Source organism: Argopecten irradians, chromosome 4 (assembly GCF_041381155.1).
Source record: "Argopecten irradians isolate NY chromosome 4, Ai_NY, whole genome shotgun sequence".
NCBI classification, from domain to species: Eukaryota; Metazoa; Mollusca; class Bivalvia; order Pectinida; family Pectinidae; genus Argopecten; species Argopecten irradians.
In genome coordinates, this window is record NC_091137.1 from 51700554 (window position 1) to 51719067 (window position 18514).

The 18514-nt window shown below is 38.2% G+C and overlaps 1 protein-coding gene across 1 annotated transcript; it reads left to right on the top strand.

Annotated features, from left to right (window-relative positions):
* Positions 1 to 10865: 10865 nt before the first annotated feature.
* Positions 10866 to 17906, top strand: LOC138321979 (selenoprotein F-like). Its single transcript, XM_069266040.1, has 4 exons — positions 10866 to 11022; positions 11853 to 12029; positions 16295 to 16358; positions 17261 to 17906. The coding sequence occupies exons 1-4, from the start codon at positions 10927 to 10929 to the stop codon at positions 17437 to 17439; spliced, it is 516 nt and encodes a 171-aa protein (XP_069122141.1). The 5' UTR covers positions 10866 to 10926; the 3' UTR covers positions 17440 to 17906.
* Positions 17907 to 18514: the final 608 nt, after the last annotated feature.

Genomic DNA, 18514 nt, shown 5'->3' on the forward strand with positions numbered 1-18514 from the left:
CTAGAGTTCTGCATGGAATGTGACCAAATTTGGCCACAAACATCCTTGGGGGAAGGGGAACAGAACTTGTATAAATTTTGGCTCTGACCCCTCGGGGGCAGGAGGGGCGGGGCCCAATAGGGGAAATAGAGGTAAATCCTTTAAATCGCTACTTGTCCTAGAGTTCTGCATGGAATGTGACCAAATTTGGCCACAAACATCCTTGGGGGAAGGGGAACAGAACTTGTATAAATTTTGGCTCTGACCCCTCGGGGGCAGGAGGGGCGGGGCCCAATAGGGGAAATGGAGATAAATCCTTTAAATCGCTACTTGTCCTAGAGTTCTGCATGGAATGTGACCAAATTTGGCCACAAACATCCTTGGGGGAAGGGGAACAGAACTTGTATAAATTTTGGCTCTGACCCCCCGGGGGCAGGAGGGGCGGGGCCCAATAGGGGAAATGGAGATAAATCCTTTAAATCGCTACTTATCCTAGAGTTCTGCATGGAATGTGACCAAATTTGGCCACAAATATCCTTGAAGGAAGGGGAACAGAACTTGTATAAATTTTGGCTCTGACCCCCCGGGGGCAGGAGGGGCGGGGCCCAATAGGGGAAATAGAGGTAAATCCTTTAAATCGCTACTTGTCCTAGAGTTCTGCATGGAATGTGACCAAATTTGGCCACAAACATCCTTGAGGGAAGGGGAACAGAACTTGTATAAATTTTGGCTCTGACCCCTCGGGGGCAGGAGGGGCGGGGCCCAATAGGGGAAATAGAGGTAAATCCTTTAAATCGCTACTTGTCCTAGAGTTCTGCATGGAATGTGACCAAATTTGGCCACAAACATCCTTGGGGGAAGGGGAACAGAACTTGTATAAATTTTGGCTCTGACCCCTCGGGGGCAGGAGGGGCGGGGCCCAATAGGGGAAATGGAGATAAATCCTTTAAATCGCTACTTGTCCTAGAGTTCTGCATGGAATGTGACCAAATTTGGCCACAAACATCCTTGGGGGAAGGGGAACAGAACTTGTATAAATTTTGGCTCTGACCCCCCGGGGGCAGGAGGGGCGGGGCCCAATAGGGGAAATGGAGATAAATCCTTTAAATCGCTACTTATCCTAGAGTTCTGCATGGAATGTGACCAAATTTGGCCACAAATATCCTTGAAGGAAGGGGAACAGAACTTGTATACATTTTGGCTCTGACCCTACTGGGGCAGGAGGGGCGGGGCCCAATAGGGGAAATAGAGGTTAATCCTTTTAATCACTACTAGTCATACAGTTCTGCATGGAATGTCACCAAATTTGGCCAGAAACATCCTTGGGGGAAGGGGAATAGGGAATAGAGTTTGTATGAATTTTGACTCTGACCCCCCCGAGGGCAGGAGGGGCGGGAACTGATAGGGGAAATAGAGGTAAATATTTAAATTCCTTTAGAAAAGAAATAATGAACCTGTATTCAAAACATAACTTGGCATTACAAACCAGGTGAGCGATACAGGCCCTCTGGGCCTCTTGTTGAAATTTTTTTCAGAAATAGAAAAGGCTCAAAAGATTTTTACAAATGTCTTATTACACCAGCCACTGTACCAACTGGAATAACGAAGTGGGGACAGCAATTTAACTATGGCACAGATAAATGGAAAAAAATATACAGAATTCCTTTTTTAGTCTCCCACAGTACAAAGCTACAGTGGTTCCAACTTAGAATAATCCACCATATATTAGTCACAAATAATTTCCTATTCAAAGCCAAGCTAGCTACAAGCCCTTTATGTACATTTTGTAACAACGCAACAGAAACGATAGTCCATTGTCTATGGGAATGTATAGAGGTTCAGAGCTTATTACAGGAACTTGAAACTCTAATGGACATTTTATTTATTCCTTTTTCTACAAACAAAGAATCTCACCTATTCGGAATTCTATCACCAAATACTAATCCAATTGATAACGAAATAATCATTATAATAAAACACTACATTTATAAGACTAGATGCTTAAATAAATCTTTAAACCTAAATGCCCTTATTAATACTATAAAGGAGCACTTATCAGCTCTGAAATTTTTAAACAATAACAACAATCAAGGGAAAAAACAATTGTTTGAAATTAATTTAAGGAAATGGAAACCATTATTAGCTTAAACTTTAAATACATATTTTTTTTTTCCTTATGTACACACATTTTTCAATTTAATTTTAATTAATTAATTTATTATATATACCATTTTATTATTATATTAATATATATATACATATTTACATACACATTACATGCATGTACATGTATACGTACTTATACATATATCTATATCAACACAATAACCATATTACTATTAACAGATTGTTTTAAGTTTGTCTTTGACCCTTTCAGTGCCGAATTAAGATATAAATTTCCAGTCAAAATATTTAAATACAATTTCCTTCCTCTAGAGTATATTAAAACTACAATGATTGAATCTCCCTACCTCCTCTCCCCTCCCCTTTCTAAACTTCTCTTGCTTTGTATCTCCATATACAGTATTCCATTTCTTTTTGTAAATTTTTTTTCTTGTTTCTCCATGTGTATGCTCGTGTGTATCTGAGTGTGACTTGTGTGTGAATGAAGGTGAGAGACTGTGTGTATGTGTGAGTGAAAGTGTGTTAAGGTGTGTATAAGAGTGTGTATAACGGTGTATGTGTACGTTTATGAAAGGCAATAATGATGATGATGGTTGATGATATGACGATAAGGATGATGTTGATTTTGATGGTAATACTTATGATTATTAATGATAATGATGTTCATGAGGATAATGATCAGATGCTGATAATGATGATGATGATGATAATGATAACATATTAGTATTGACAATGATAATGATGATGATGATAAGATGCTGATAATGATGATGATGATAATGATGATAATAATGATGATTGATGACAAATGATTGCTTTTTATTTTTATACTACATGTATGTATAAATGCCTTGAAAAATAAACAATTACAAAAAAAAAAAAAAAAAAAAATGTTGTATATAACCCATTTATTAAAATAATCACGGTTTTTAAAAAAAATAGGTGCGTTTTTCTCGACCGCCGAGTTCATACCTTTGATACTATAATATATATAAATGTATACTGTTAGTTTAAAAAAATCGTGCCAGGTCCCTGTGGGCCTACCTGTACCTGCAGTTATCGTGATTTTTCATGCAATTTAGTAGAATTTTACGATGCATACGCAGTAGAAAGATATAATCTAAAAAAGACTGTATTGTACAATTTCTCAATGCATAATATAACTTTGATATTCATGGTATAAAATAAAAACTGTCGTTTTCTCCGTATCAACGTAACACGAGCCTGTGCTTCGTCTCGGCGAAATCTAACTCATTCCTCTCAGGGGGTGTCTTCAACGACGTTCGAGCATATCAGAAAAAATCAATAAAATAACAAACAAAGATTATCGTACCAGGTATATTAAAGAACAACAAAAAACTTTGTGATTTGTGATCAATGTGTTATTATCCTTTTTTCACTTTTCTTCATGCTGAAATAACAGCTACATGCACATTACATTTACATTTTTTTTAATTTTTCCTATAAGGAAATACTCTATCATACAACAATGTTATCTGCTTCTTATAAAAAAAAATCACTGTATATAAAAAAACAGAAATCTGGTTTAGTGTTAACGTGCAGATCTTCTGATCTTTCGATTCTCACCACCCGCGGCAATTTTACAGAAAGACGAGATGACTCCTGTCTCCTGGACATTAAAACAAATAATTTATTTCAACTAGGCAAATAATAATTTGAAAATTCCATATACCGCCTGCAAGGAGACGTCCTAGGCCTATCGCTACCCACAATACACTTGATCGTGGTCTTATACGTATGGACCTGAACGGGACCTGAAGGAGGACCTGAACGGGGTTTTAGAGTATTAAATGCATATTTATATGCAATATCTCTTTATTTTATGCTAGAATATATATTAATACACATCTTGATGTCTTTTTTTGTGAAAAAATTTGTTTTGAAGACTTAATTATAAAGCTCGACAAAAAGGTCGCTACCGTATCGATAATATGGCGGACCTGAACTGGACCTGAAGGAGGACCTGAACGGTGTTTTAGAGTATTAATTCGTGTATGGAAGCAATATATCTTTTGTTTTATCCAATATTATTCACTAATAAACTATATTAATGCTATTTATGTGTAAAAAATATGAACACTCAAAGCTTGTAGAAAAGGGTCGCTTACTGTATAGTTAAAGTGAACAGGCAAGGATGGCTAAAGTCGGTAAAATGGTGTGAATGTATCCAGGATAATTTCTTATGAAATGGAAAAATAAAATCTCTCGTCAAAATCTGTCTGCGTACGAAGAAATTTAAAGTATGGAAATTCTAAAACGTCCTCCCGGCTCACTCAACCGGAGCTACCGAGGGGAGATAAATCACAATGTATTATGTGTAATGCCCGATGTCGTTCAGGTTGCCGGCTCACTATGTCTGTGGTTACATTTCCACGCAGCCTCGCTTTCAATGCTTTCAACTTTTCTTTACTTTAATGGTCAGAACTGGGAAACTAAGCAAAACTTGACCGTCGTATTTAATATGTGAGAACTTTTGGAAGGCCAATGAACGCATTTAGACTGGTTTTCTTTGCCCGACTATTCACTTTAATGCCGATATGCATATGGTGGACCTGAAGACAACATGAACTGAATGGACATGAGTGAAGTTTTCAGTAATTTCTCGTTTTTTTAGTAAGGATATCAAACTGAATTAATATATGTATATACACATACATGTATACAGATATATCAATGTAAAGGTGATTGACTCTTGTTAGCTAATAGCAAGTAATGCTAACCTAATATTGATTTACAAAATATGATAGGACACAGAATGAATTAAATCATTTATTTATTAGAATATATAAACATTATTTACATACACATCAGTTCACATAATACATGCATAAATACATACATATAAAAAACATCATTTATCTATTATTTATCAATACACAATTATTTTACATGGTACATTTCACATTCACATATCTAATGTTAGATCTTCATCAAAACATTTTGCACGGTATTTACAGATAATGTTCAAAAAGTACATTACAGAAGTAAAATGTCAATATGTACACATACATCACAAAAACATTGGCCTTCGCACTGAAAGGAACTGTGTCTGGAGTATTATGTAACTTTTCATCGATAATTTGATCCAGATATATCTGTCTTCGACAGTTATATTTTAGAATTATGAATATGTGGAAGGAACGTATGTACAAGATAAAAACAACCCATCTCAACTGCTATTCCGGGACCGTGAAATGTAATATTGGTCAACTCAGCCCAAGCACAGGGGCACGCAAATTATTCATTATGTAAAATAATTCCTATATACGTCATGTCCACATGACTGAAAATTATATATTTGTAGCGTGGAAATTTATGTCACGCTTAATTTTTATTAGTTGTTAAAGTTAAAGTTTATTTGTATTGTTAAAATAAGAGTTTTATACTATTTAGTTCATAGTTTTTAGTTTATATATATGCAGTCTGTATAGTGTATATATACATACATAGGACAGTTAGGGGCCAGGTGGCCACGCGCACGTGCCCATCTGGGGTCGTTACGTACAAGGGAGCTAGGGCGCCGCATTCCGTTTTCCATATAAGGAGTTGTTTACGACTAGGGCTGTGTATTAGGGTCCAGTTTGATGGACAGGTTGCGTAAGGTGTTCGTATTAATAGTAACAGAGAGCTAAATTTAGGTAGTGGTCACTCCGGCCAGCCAATTAGATCTAGGTTGGGAGGGGGATGGAAGTAGGTAGAAATACGTAATCATATTAAGATTCAGCCAATGAACGTAAGAATGAAGATGGACGGATTGAGGTTTTAGCCAATTAGATGATAGTATGAAAGTGGTATAAAAGGGGGTGCACGTGAAGAAAAGAGAGAGTACATGGAAATTTTGGGACCTACTCCACACATCTCAGGATCAGTTATTTTAATTCGGATTACTTTACTACACTTAGTGTTTGTGACTATGGGATTTATACTTGGGATGTACTGTACGGATATTTCCTACATGTATCAGTGATGTGATATACATACGGATTACTCTATCATTCTTAAAGTGTGACCATGGGATTTATACTTGCATTTGGGATGTACTGAATACTTCGCAATTATGGATATCACCTAGCAGTGATCATGAACTTAAGTGAAACAGTGTGCCAGTGTGTGTGTTCCTAGTGGATTTATTGTGAACTATATAACGTGGATGTTTATGTGAATAAACTATGTGAATTTTAAAGTGACGTTTTCTAGTTTTCCCTGCCGTAGTCACCTTCCATCACGGACTTAGATATACAATAGCGTCTCGTCATATAGCCTAAGTGCTATCATATTTTGGAGAAACGCTACAAATGGTGGCAGCGGTGGGATGGAAGTTACCATGATTACGGCAGTGGAAATGTTACTTTGCTGAACTTTTTGGATTTTATATTTGTGACTATTTGTGGTAATGGATATTCCGGAAACATCGAGGAGATCATTTCAGCGAGGGCTCACTTTTCCGACGCATGTGCGTCGAGATTTCAATTATAATTTCGACCACAGTGAAATGATGAGTGCTGATTTGCTTTATTATTCACCTCGGACATTCCGTGATTCGGATGTTGAAATATCATCAATGACCTCTACTCCGAGTGTTGGACCTATAGGGACTACAGTGAGTTGTGATATATGTGCTTCGTGTTCACGGACAGCGTATCAACGCAAGTCGGAACATCAATATACGGGATTCATTCTAAGATGGATTATTGTGTTGCTGTATTTGGCAAGTTCTGTGGGTATAGTGTACTATAGATACCCAAACCACATTATCACGTGCTTCATAAAAGAGTTTAAAGTGTTTGGAACTCTAGTGTTCTGGTTGTGTATCACGTGTTCTGTGATAGTGAATTCGATTCAGAATCCCGTGATAGTAGACATAGTGACAAATATGTCCCAGGTATTAGTGGACGATAGTGAATTAATGTCGTCAAACAGCCAAGATGAAGCGATACTTTATGTTCACGAAATTCCGTCAAGTGTGTCCCTGCTGGAGCAGAAGGCCATGCGTGCGCGTCGGCCGCGCGGGAATGGAGGACTAATACAGGCGAGGAACGGAGTTAAGACTGTACCCAGCAATATGTGCTACTAAGAGGGATACAGACACAGAGTTTTGTGAAATTATTTCTTCCGCGGGAAACTGCAAACAGGAAGAAGAGTACGACTTACTCGAAACCAGAGTAATGTGTGATGTAATAATGTGTGATTTAGCTACGGAAGTGCGTAATATGGTGGACTGGAAAGTTGACACCGGAGACGTACTTTTATATCCGTAGATCTCTATAGCGGTGCTATGAGGATCGTCCTGTATTGGAGCCTGACCTTTCCCTGTGTAAGACAGCCGATGTAAACACGTTGTTTGTGGTAGTGATTTTATCAAAATTTATCATTCGGGAACTATCGTTGTTAAGACAGTCGATCAAGCCAATGGATCACGTGCTGTTTAAGGAAGCACTATGGAGAGAATACCTCGACAAGTGTGAAGTATTGGACGGGGGATTATAGCCATGCAATAAACCACAATGATTGATAGAGGGAATCGGAGAGTATATTGTATTTTAATTGGGACAGTTGCCGGACAGTGTTGTCGACTTAAATTTGTGTATATTATTCGTAAAGACGTCAACTTGGTGTGTGATATTAAAGTTGTGTTGTGTTTATCTGTGGATCTACAAATGGATTATCATCAAATGCCTTTCAGTGAAGACGATAGATGGAAGATCGCCTTCGTTATTCCACTAGGTGGATTGTACCAATGTTATAGTGATGGTGTTTGATTTGGTCAACGCCTGGATCACTTTCTCCAGAATTATTGAGAAAACGCTGAGTGGATTACAGTGGAACATTGCAGTGTTTTATCTGGACTGTGTTATTGTGTACGGGAAGAATTTCAGTCAGAAGATGGACAACTTGTATTGATGGCAGTCATGCATGAAGATACCTGACGGTGCCGATTTGAAGTTGAAGGTCTATAAAAAGGTGTCACTTGTTCTGCAGACCAGTGACGTTCCTGTGACATGTGGTGTCCAGGATGGCGTCCGGACTGATTCTTCAAGAACAGAGGCAACGCTGAAGATGTAATCATCAGAAACCGATCCAGAACCATATGTCAGGAAGTTGGTGAAAACTTCGCATTAATAGCGAAGTGTCTACATGGTCATACCAAGCAATGTAAAGTTTGGTGGTAGACAACAGAAACGTTTGGTGACGTGAAGAAATGGTTAACTTCAACTTTTGGAAATCCAGACGTCCACACGGGGGATTTATGCTGAACACTGAGGCAAGAAACTACATGCTGTATGAGCTGTGATGTCCCAAGAGTGACCTGGAACCTGTTACAACCAGTACCCAGGAGACACATGAACATGGGCTGATTCCAAAGATAATGTTGTGGTGGTGATCCATCCAGAGCGCTAGCCTTAGAAACCCAATTTTTGTTGAAATAAAATGGACGAACCGGAAGAAGTACCTGTACGTTGTGTGTGTACACGTACTTGTACCATGCCTGTCGCAGTACCGGAACAAGGCTGGGCTACGATGAACATTTTGAAATTACCTGTTTTGCTGATGATGACCTAATGTGTGGTGGCCGTTCCAGATGACTCTGAAGAACTTTGAAATGAACATTTTTGAAATAATAGACTTTCGCGCAAAGTTACATGTGACACTTAGATATCAGTGATGAACAATTCTGTGAATTAATATGTGACACATTACTTTACGTGGATTTATATATGTGACACTAAGATATCAGTGATGAACTTAACTATTAATATGTGACACATTACTGTACGTGGATTTATATATGTGACACTAAGATATCAGTGATGAACTTAACTAATCCGGTGGATTATTATGTGAGATATTCATTTTACGTGGATATATATAAGTGACACTAAGATATCCAAGTGATGAACAATTCTGTGGATTATTAAAAATGTGACATTCCTTTAACGTGGATGATACTTACGTGACACTTATTTTAAAAGTGATTCTACGTGGATTTATAATTTGTGTAGTGAACAATATATGTCAACACTTATTTCAAGTGTACAATGTGACATATGGATTATCTGTGAGCAGAGACTTGAAGTGTGTCCGGATTATCGGTACGATATCCGTAAAAGGTTACTTTCGTGAACGATTGACTTTTAACTTTTAAGTGAAGTATATGTGTTCATTCCCATGAGTGGATTACTTCATTCCAAATGTGACATTTTCTCTTGTTGGATTTATTATGTTGATCTTCTATTTCATGTTGATCATTATTGTTGAAATAATTATGTGGATCAGAGTTGACTGTATGACATGTTCCTTTCATCATAAATATAAATAGTTCAGTGACTGTGAACGTGGATATATTCGCGCATGTTTCATTGCGCGGAAAACGTGTTAAATTCTCGCGAAGCTGGTACATGTATTTTCTCAACGAATACGCGTGGACGTCTATATAGTATCACGGAATGTACACCGGATATTGCGCGTAATAGATATCCTTTCCGTGGTTAGCGTGGGTTACTCTTCGCGTAAACTTCCATGTTTGCTGTACCTGATTTTGATTTGATACCATTGTTTAACTATAATTCAGTTATAGATGTAATGAACCTTAACTTTTGTCGGAGACAAAACTTGAAAAGTTGGGGGTAGTGTAGCGTGGAAATTTATGTCACGCTTAATTTTTATTAGTTGTTAAAGTTAAAGTTTATTTGTATTGTTAAAATAAGAGTTTTATACTATTTAGTTCATAGTTTTTAGTTTATATATATGCAGTCTGTATAGTGTATATATACATACATAGGACAGTTAGGGGCCAGGTGGCCACGCGCACGTGCCCATCTGGGGTCGTTACGTACAAGGGAGCTAGGGCGCCGCATTCCGTTTTCCATATAAGGAGTTGTTTACGACTAGGGCTGTGTATTAGGGTCCAGTTTGATGGACAGGTTGCGTAAGGTGTTCGTATTAATAGTAACAGAGAGCTAAATTTAGGTAGTGGTCACTCCGGCCAGCCAATTAGATCTAGGTTGGGAGGGGGGATGGAAGTAGGTAGAAATACGTAATCATATTAAGATTCAGCCAATGAACGTAAGAATGAAGATGGACGGATTGAGGTTTTAGCCAATTAGATGATAGTATGAAAGTGGTATAAAAGGGGGTGCACGTGAAGAAAAGAGAGAGTACATGGAAATTTTGGGACCTACTCCACACATCTCAGGATCAGTTATTTTAATTCGGATTACTTTACTACACTTAGTGTTTGTGACTATGGGATTTATACTTGGGATGTACTGTACGGATATTTCCTACATGTATCAGTGATGTGATATACATACGGATTACTCTATCATTCTTAAAGTGTGACCATGGGATTTATACTTGCATTTGGGATGTACTGAATACTTCGCAATTATGGATATCACCTAGCAGTGATCATGAACTTAAGTGAAACAGTGTGCCAGTGTGTGTGTTCCTAGTGGATTTATTGTGAACTATATAACGTGGATGTTTATGTGAATAAACTATGTGAATTTTAAAGTGACGTTTTCTAGTTTTCCCTGCCGTAGTCACCTTCCATCACGGACTTAGATATACAATAGCGTCTCGTCATATAGCCTAAGTGCTATCATATTTTGGAGAAACGCTACATATTATGTAAATATCGGTTAGCTTGTAATAATAATAATAAACAGAAAAAAGCAATAGGTCTTTTCACGACATGGTGAAAAGCCCTAATTACAATAAAATATGTTTAAATCAAATCTATAACACTGCAAAATTTGAAGAAAAAAAATCCGAGTGTGGGCAGATTTTTACTTAAATTTCATGAGATCTAGAGTTATCGTCCTTCCCGGAAGTAAATTATACAGCCCAATGATGGCGGACCCCTTGTGTCTGCTGTCGTTGGTCTTCGTCCTTTTGGTGAGTATAATAGTGGTTATATTTACACGCTGAAATATCTTTTGTCATGTGAATTGCATGAAACATGTCCGTCATGAGTGATTGGACAAGAAAAGTCTGAAAAGAGAGAGCAAATACAAGTTATTTTGAATTTGACACGTATATTACGGTCTCGTAACGGACTAAGATACACGTGTCACTAGAGCTGTCATCGTTACAAACTATATCGATGTATTGACGATTCTCATCTTCCGATACGATATCGATTCCTATTCACTGAAATTGATACAATGACCGAAATTGTACTTGATGACCTGCCAATGATATACAATTGGTACTCATTACTCACTATACTGTACACTGTAAGAAATAATACAATTCGTTGGCATTTGAAATTCCAATGTGCCAGGTCCCTATGACCGTTAAGGTCCTTGGGCCTCTTGCTAAGTTACATTGTATATGACCTGTTGTGCTTAGTCCATCATTGTGTGTCATACATCGTCCGTCATACGGCCATCCATAAGCTTTTTACAGTTTCCTCATCAGTGGGATTACATTGTAACCATTCGTAAGCTTTTCGCAGTTTCCCCATCAGTGGGATGAAATTGTAACTTGCCTGAAATGATCCTGATATGATTTATTATTGCAGATGACCATTAAGGCCCTTGTGCATCTTGTTTATAAAAAAAACACACTGAAATTTTGCAGAAGATTCACTTTGGTTATAGCTAGGTTAATTATATATATATAGTTGCGTTATGTATTACAATTTGGTACAAATATTCTAAATGACTTGCTGCCAATGTCATATAACTTGTCTTTGATATATGTTTCATGGTTTTTATTTGCAGTTATACTTTGATCGGGGGAAGTGTAGCCTGTCCTTAGAGAAATGTAATGAGATGGGGTTCAGTACAGGCCTGATGTGCAGTGCCTGTAGAGAATTGGGCCAGTTTAACTTAAAACAGCTGGAGGAACCCTGTCTAACTTGTTGTGAAGAAGATGCTGACCTTGATAATGAAACAAAGGTAAATAAAATCTTGATGCTCATAATAAATGTGTTGGGCTTATAAGCTTATTATCCATTATATATAATTGGGGTCAATTAGATCAACAGGCATTGCGAAAGTTGAAAAAAACGGCCGGACATTCGGACCGGCAAGGACTGCGAGTAAGCCAGACCAAACAAGGTTTTGCTGGATCGAACATTGATGTGAATTTTTTAAGTAAACATAACTTCCTGCTATTAGCATCCAGGCAGCTGTTTATCTGATGATTATCTTATGCAGTTTACGTTTTTGCCAGGTTAATTGGCACCTGCATAATACTTCAGAGACGCCATTTCTACCGACTTCCGGTACTCAATAATTGCCGGATGGTCGGTCCGGACCGGATTTTAAAATAAGTGGTCTTGAGTCAAATTTTGCCGGACATGTCTGTCGGACCGGCAAATTTCACGATGTCTGGATCAATTGTGATTAAGTCAAAATATCATGGCCATAGTAAAATGAGAGAAGTGAAATGTGAAAAGAGAAATGTTAAAATTCTGGTCTACAATTTCATTAATTATTTTCAGTGTTATTAGAAATTAAACAAAGAATTTAAAAAGTGCAAAACTTAAATGTTTTAACTAGCAATGTTTATAAGGGATCTGTCATCACAAATTTTTACCTGTTGTTTTATTCATTACACTTCATGGTTCTCAATGGATTACTGTCTAAAACTAAAGAAAAACTAATGTAACATGTCAAAATTCTCGATCAGTTACGGCAAGTGTAATAAAGGTAATTGAGAGAGAATATGAGGACTTCAAATTGTTTTAGAAACGGTAGGGGGATGTATTGAAAAGCACATAAGTGAAAAGCATATACATACAAATATATATATTCAGTGGTAAGACCCCTCCCCTATAAAATCCCAGCCTACAGTAAGGCCATACAAAAAAATATTTGTGTATCCGGTAACCCGACCGACCCTGTAAAATCAGTACCTACTCAAAAACTTTTTATCAGTTTTGTCCTCAAGCAAACTAATAACAACCTAAATTTTGTTTGGTTTTGCATAAAATCAGGAATTTTGGTACAAATTCTGTAAATTTAAGACACCTATAATCCCCTGGGAATCAAATCCATGGTTTGATATAAGGTTGAATAAAGTCTATTTCAGTTTTTCACTGCAAGAAACTGGGATGAAGAGAACAAATATTAAAACAAAAATCCCTACCTACCGACCCTTCATTTTCAAAGGGTGTTACCGGAAACAAGAATGTTTTTTTATTTGGCCTTGTATTCGGTGGTAAGACCCCTCTCTATAAAATCCCAGCCTACTTTATATTCAGTGGTAAGACCCCTCCCTATAAAATCCTGGTCTACATTATATTTAGTGGTAAGACCTCTCCCTATAAAATCCCAGCCTACATTATAAAATGTACTCAGTGGTAAGACCCCTCCCCTATAAAATCCTACCCAACATTATATTCAGTGGTAAGACCCCTCCCTATAAAATCCTGATCTACATTATATTCAGTGGTAAGACCCCTCCCTATAAAATCCCAGCCTACATTATATTCAGTGGTAAGACCCCTCCCTATAAAATCCTGGTCTACATTATTAGCTCACCTGGTCCGAAGGACCGAGGTGAGCTTATGGGATACCGCAGCGTCCGGCGTCTGTCGTCCGGCGTCCGTCAACAATCGACTTCTTCTCCATAACCGCTGGTCGGATTTCAACAAACTTTGACTGGTAGCATCGTTATGGGCTACTAACTGAAAATTGTACAAATGAAAGGGCTGATCCCCCGGGGGCCTGAGGGGTGGGACCAAAAGGGGTCAATTTGGCTATTTCCATAAAACGACTTCTTCTCTGAAACTAAGCATGGGATAGCACCCATAATGCAATGGTAGCATCCTTATAGGGTGGGGATTCAAAATTGTACAAATGATGGGGCTGACCTCCTGGGGGCCTGAGGGGCGGGGTCAAAAGGGGCCAATTTGGCTATTTCCATACAAACGATTTCTTCTCTGAAACTAAACATGGTCTAGCACCCATAATGCAATGGTAGCATCCTTATAGGGTGGGGATTCAAAATTGTGCAAATGATAGGGCTGACCCTTCTGGAGGCTTGAGGGACGGGGTCAAAAGGGGTCAATTTGGCTTTTTCCATATAAATGACTTCTTCTCTGCAACTAAGCGTGGTATAGCACCCATAATGCAATGGTAGCATCCTTATAGGGTGGGGATTCCAAATTGTGCAAATGATAGGGCTGACCCCCCCGGGGGCCTGAGAGGCGTGGTCAAAAGGGGCCAATTTGGCTTTTTCCATATAAATGACTTCTTCTCTGCAACTAAGCGTGGTATAGCACCCATAATGCAATGGTAGCATCCTTATAGGGTGGGGATTCAAAATTGTACAAATAATGGGGCTGACCCCCCGGGGGCCTGAGGGGCGGGGTCAAATGGGGTCAATTTGGCTATTTCCATAAAACGACTTCTTGTCTGAAACCAAGCATGGGATAGCACCCATAATGCAATGGTAGCATCCTTATAGGGTGGGGATTCAAAATTGTACAAATGATGGGGCTGACCTCCTGGGGGCCTGAGGGGCGGGGTCAAAAGGGGCCAATTTGGCTATTTCCATACAAACGATTTCTTCTCTGAAACTAAACATGGTCTAGCACCCATAATGCAATGGTAGCATCCTTATAGGGTGGGGATTCAAAATTGTGCAAGTGATAGGGCTGACCCTTCTGGGGGCTTGAGGGACGGGGTCAAAAGGGGTCAATTTGGCTTTTTCCATATAAATGACTTCTTCTCTGCAACTAAGCGTGGTATAGCACCCATAATGCAATGGTAGCATCCTTATAGGGTGGGGATTCCAAATTGTGCAAATGATAGGGCTGACCCCCCGGGGGCCTGAGAGGCGTGGTCAAAAGGGGCCAATTTGGCTATTTCCATATAAACGACTTCTTCTCTGAAACTAAGCATGGTATAGCACCCATAATACAATGGTAGCATCCTTATAGTGTGGGGATTCAAAATTGTGCAAATGATAGGGCTGACCCCCGGGGGCCTGAAGGGCGGGGTCAAAAGGGTCAATTTGGCTATTTCCATATAAATGACTTCTTCTCTGCAACTAAGCATGGTATAGCACCCATAATGCAATGGTAGCATCCTTATAGGGTGGGGATTCCAAATTGTGCAAATGATAGGGGTGACCCCCGGGGGCCTGAGTCAAAAGTTGTCAATTTCCATATAAATGACTTTTTCTCTGCAACTTAACATGGGATTACGCTCATAATGCAATGGTTACATCCTTATAGGGTTTGGATTCAAAATTTTGCAAATGATGGGGCTGACCCCCCGGGGGCCTGAAGGGTGGGGTCAAAAGGGGTTAATTTAGCTATTTCTATATAAACGACTTCTTCTCTGCAACTAAGAATGGAAGAGCACTTATAATGCAATGGTAGCATCCTTATAGGGTTGGGATTTGAAATTGTACAAATGATAGGGCTAACCCCCGGGGCCTTAGACGGCAATAGATGCGAGGTCAAAAAGGTCAATTAGGCTACTACTTTCATATAAATTACTTTGTCTCTGAACCTATGTATTGGATAGCATATTTGTATGGTATCAATAGCATCATTGTATGGTTGTGATTCAAAATTAAACTTTGGGAGTCAATTTTGCTTAATTTTCTTATTGTCAGAGTCTTGTGATAATAACTAACAAAAAACCAGGTGAGCGATACAGGCCCTCTGGGCCTCTTGTATTCAGTGGTAAGACCCCTCCCTGTAAAATCCTGCCCTACATTATATTCATTGGTAAGACCCCTCCCTATAAAATCCTGATCTACATTATATTCAGTGGTAAGGGTCCTCCCCTATAAAATCCTGGTCTACATTATTTTCAGTGGTAAGGGTCCTCCCCTATAAAATCCTGGTCTACATTATATTCAGTGGTAAGACATCTCCCCTATAAATTCCCAGCCTACAATTTTTTCAGTGGTAAGGGTCCTCCCCTATAAAATCCTGATCTATATTATATTCAGTGGTAAGACATCTCCCCTATAAATTCCCAGCCTACATTATTTTCAGTGGTAAGGGTCCTCCCCTATAAAATCATTACAAAAAAAACAACATTTATGTCTAGTGTAGAGGGGACTTATAGCTGGTAGAATATGGTTAAAACAGAAGGTTGCTAAGGCAGATACATATCAATGGATATATGGGATTCTTCATGGAACAGAACATTGACAGAGATTTTCCATCAAAAGTATCTTTTTGAATCTTTTTTAGATCTATCCTTTTGCTGAGCTTCATGTATGCAGCTGAAAATTAGGAAGGTTTCCACAGGTTCAAGGTAATTATGCTTATATATACCCTATATGGCCTTGAACCATTGTTACCATAAGGGCAATATATGTCAAGGTGTCTTGTCTGTCTGTCCAACAACTTGTTTCTGTAAATTTAAAGCTTGTTCTGAAATACCAAGTACCATATTTTGACCCAATAAATGACCACGGCATTTAAATTATTGCAAACCTATACACACTTTTGATGGCTAGGAGCACTTAATTGTGTAGTCCAAATACTTAAGTTTGGATTTTCATCACAAGGAGCTCGAGTAATTCTTAGCATGTAGTTGGATTTATGCTGAATTTGTATACCAGGAGAAATACCTAAGTTTTTGGAACAGAGACGTCGAGTACACAATTGTAACAGTTAGTCATGGTAAAAAACAAAAGTCTATATAATTCCACACATGAATAATTTGAAGTCTCAGTGTTTGAAAGTTTTTCTGTCGCTTGAACTTCAAACATTGAATGTTTCACTGTAATTTGTATCTGATGTCAGGTGACTGTGAAGGCCATGGGCCTCTTTTTTGTAAAAAATATTTCTAACAAAATTATGAGTTTAAAAATCTTAATTAAGAAATGGTTCAGATATAAAGTATTTGATCTACTTAAATGATTCAATCTCACTTTGCAACAAGATTGATTGTTGATTTCTGGCAATCTCACTACTCTACAGTAGAGTTTTCACACTGTGAATGTAGTACGAGAGAGTTTTTGCAAAATTTTCTTATTTCTTGGTAGGTGACCATTTTCATTTACCTTCAAATTTGATGGTAAATTCCTCAACAGTTTCAAATTAATCATTTGGTGTATGGGTAAAATTGTGCTTCCCTCCCCTCAAAATTAATCAACAATTCTTAGTTTTTGAAATGCATTATCCTAAAACTTTACATGATTTCATTTACAGCATTTGTCAAGAGTGACCGTATGAATCAATTTCCTGGTCTGAAAGTGAGGTACGTTCGAGGGTCTGACCCCATCATCAAGTTACTGAATGAGCAACGGGAGGTGGTGGAGACCCTTGGCATTGACAAATGGAATACCGACTCTGTGGAAGCCTTCTTCCAAGAAAGGCTGAAAAAGTAAAAGCTCCTTTATGCCTGTAAAGTCTACAAGTACCATGATCATTACACAAGATACAATGTTGTTGATCTGATACAGAATCCAGAGGTTCTCTATGAAGGTCTGGCAACAAAGCCGTACCGGTATGGCAGACTGGATGTTCCATGAACCTGTGATTCTAAAGACTTTTAGGGCTTCTATAGAAATTATAGGGTTATCAACAGTCATTCATTATAAATCAATTTGATGTGCATTAAGTTAACACAAGCAAGGATTGTTATGGTCATTTTGTTTGCCAATTAAGTTTGCATATGTTCATGTATCTATCATCTTATTGAAACAATAATTATAGTGAGTCAGTCCTCAGATACATAATATACACGATACATTGTTCATATAATGGTTAGATGAGAATGGATGCATTTTCACAATTGTCAAAATCATGTCATGTACCGTAAATTGATATGTAGATAATAAATTATTCTGAAATATCTTGTCTACTATTCTTTATGTCTACTATGCATGTGTTAAACATTTTAAAGTTTTAAACGGCATGGAAAAGATCCTGCGAGTCAGAGGACGTAATATAAACTTACCAAAGGTTTTGAAATTATTTGCCATTTTGTTAAAAATGCATGCTCCACCGCCGACAGCATAAACGATACTCAATATTTGAACAATAATTGGTGTTTAATGGTGTATATATATGTCTAATTAGCACAAACAAGAGGGCCTGTATTGCTCACCTGGTTTGTAATGTCAAGTTATGTTCTGAATACAGGTTCATTGTTACAATCCATGCAGAACTCTATGACTAGTAGCGTTTTAAAGGATTTACTTCTATTTCCGCTATTCGGCCCCCGCCCCTCCTGCTCCGGGGGTCAGAGTCAAAATTTATACAAACTCTGTTCCCCTTCCCCCCAAGGATGTTTCTAGCCAAATTTGGTTACAATCAATGTAGAACTCTAGGACTAGTAGCGATTTAAAGGATTTACCTCTATTTCCCGTATTGGGCCTCTGCCTCTCCTGCCCCCGGGAGTCGGAGCCAAAATTTTTACAAACTCTATTCCCCTTCCCCAAGGATGTTTCTGGCCAAATT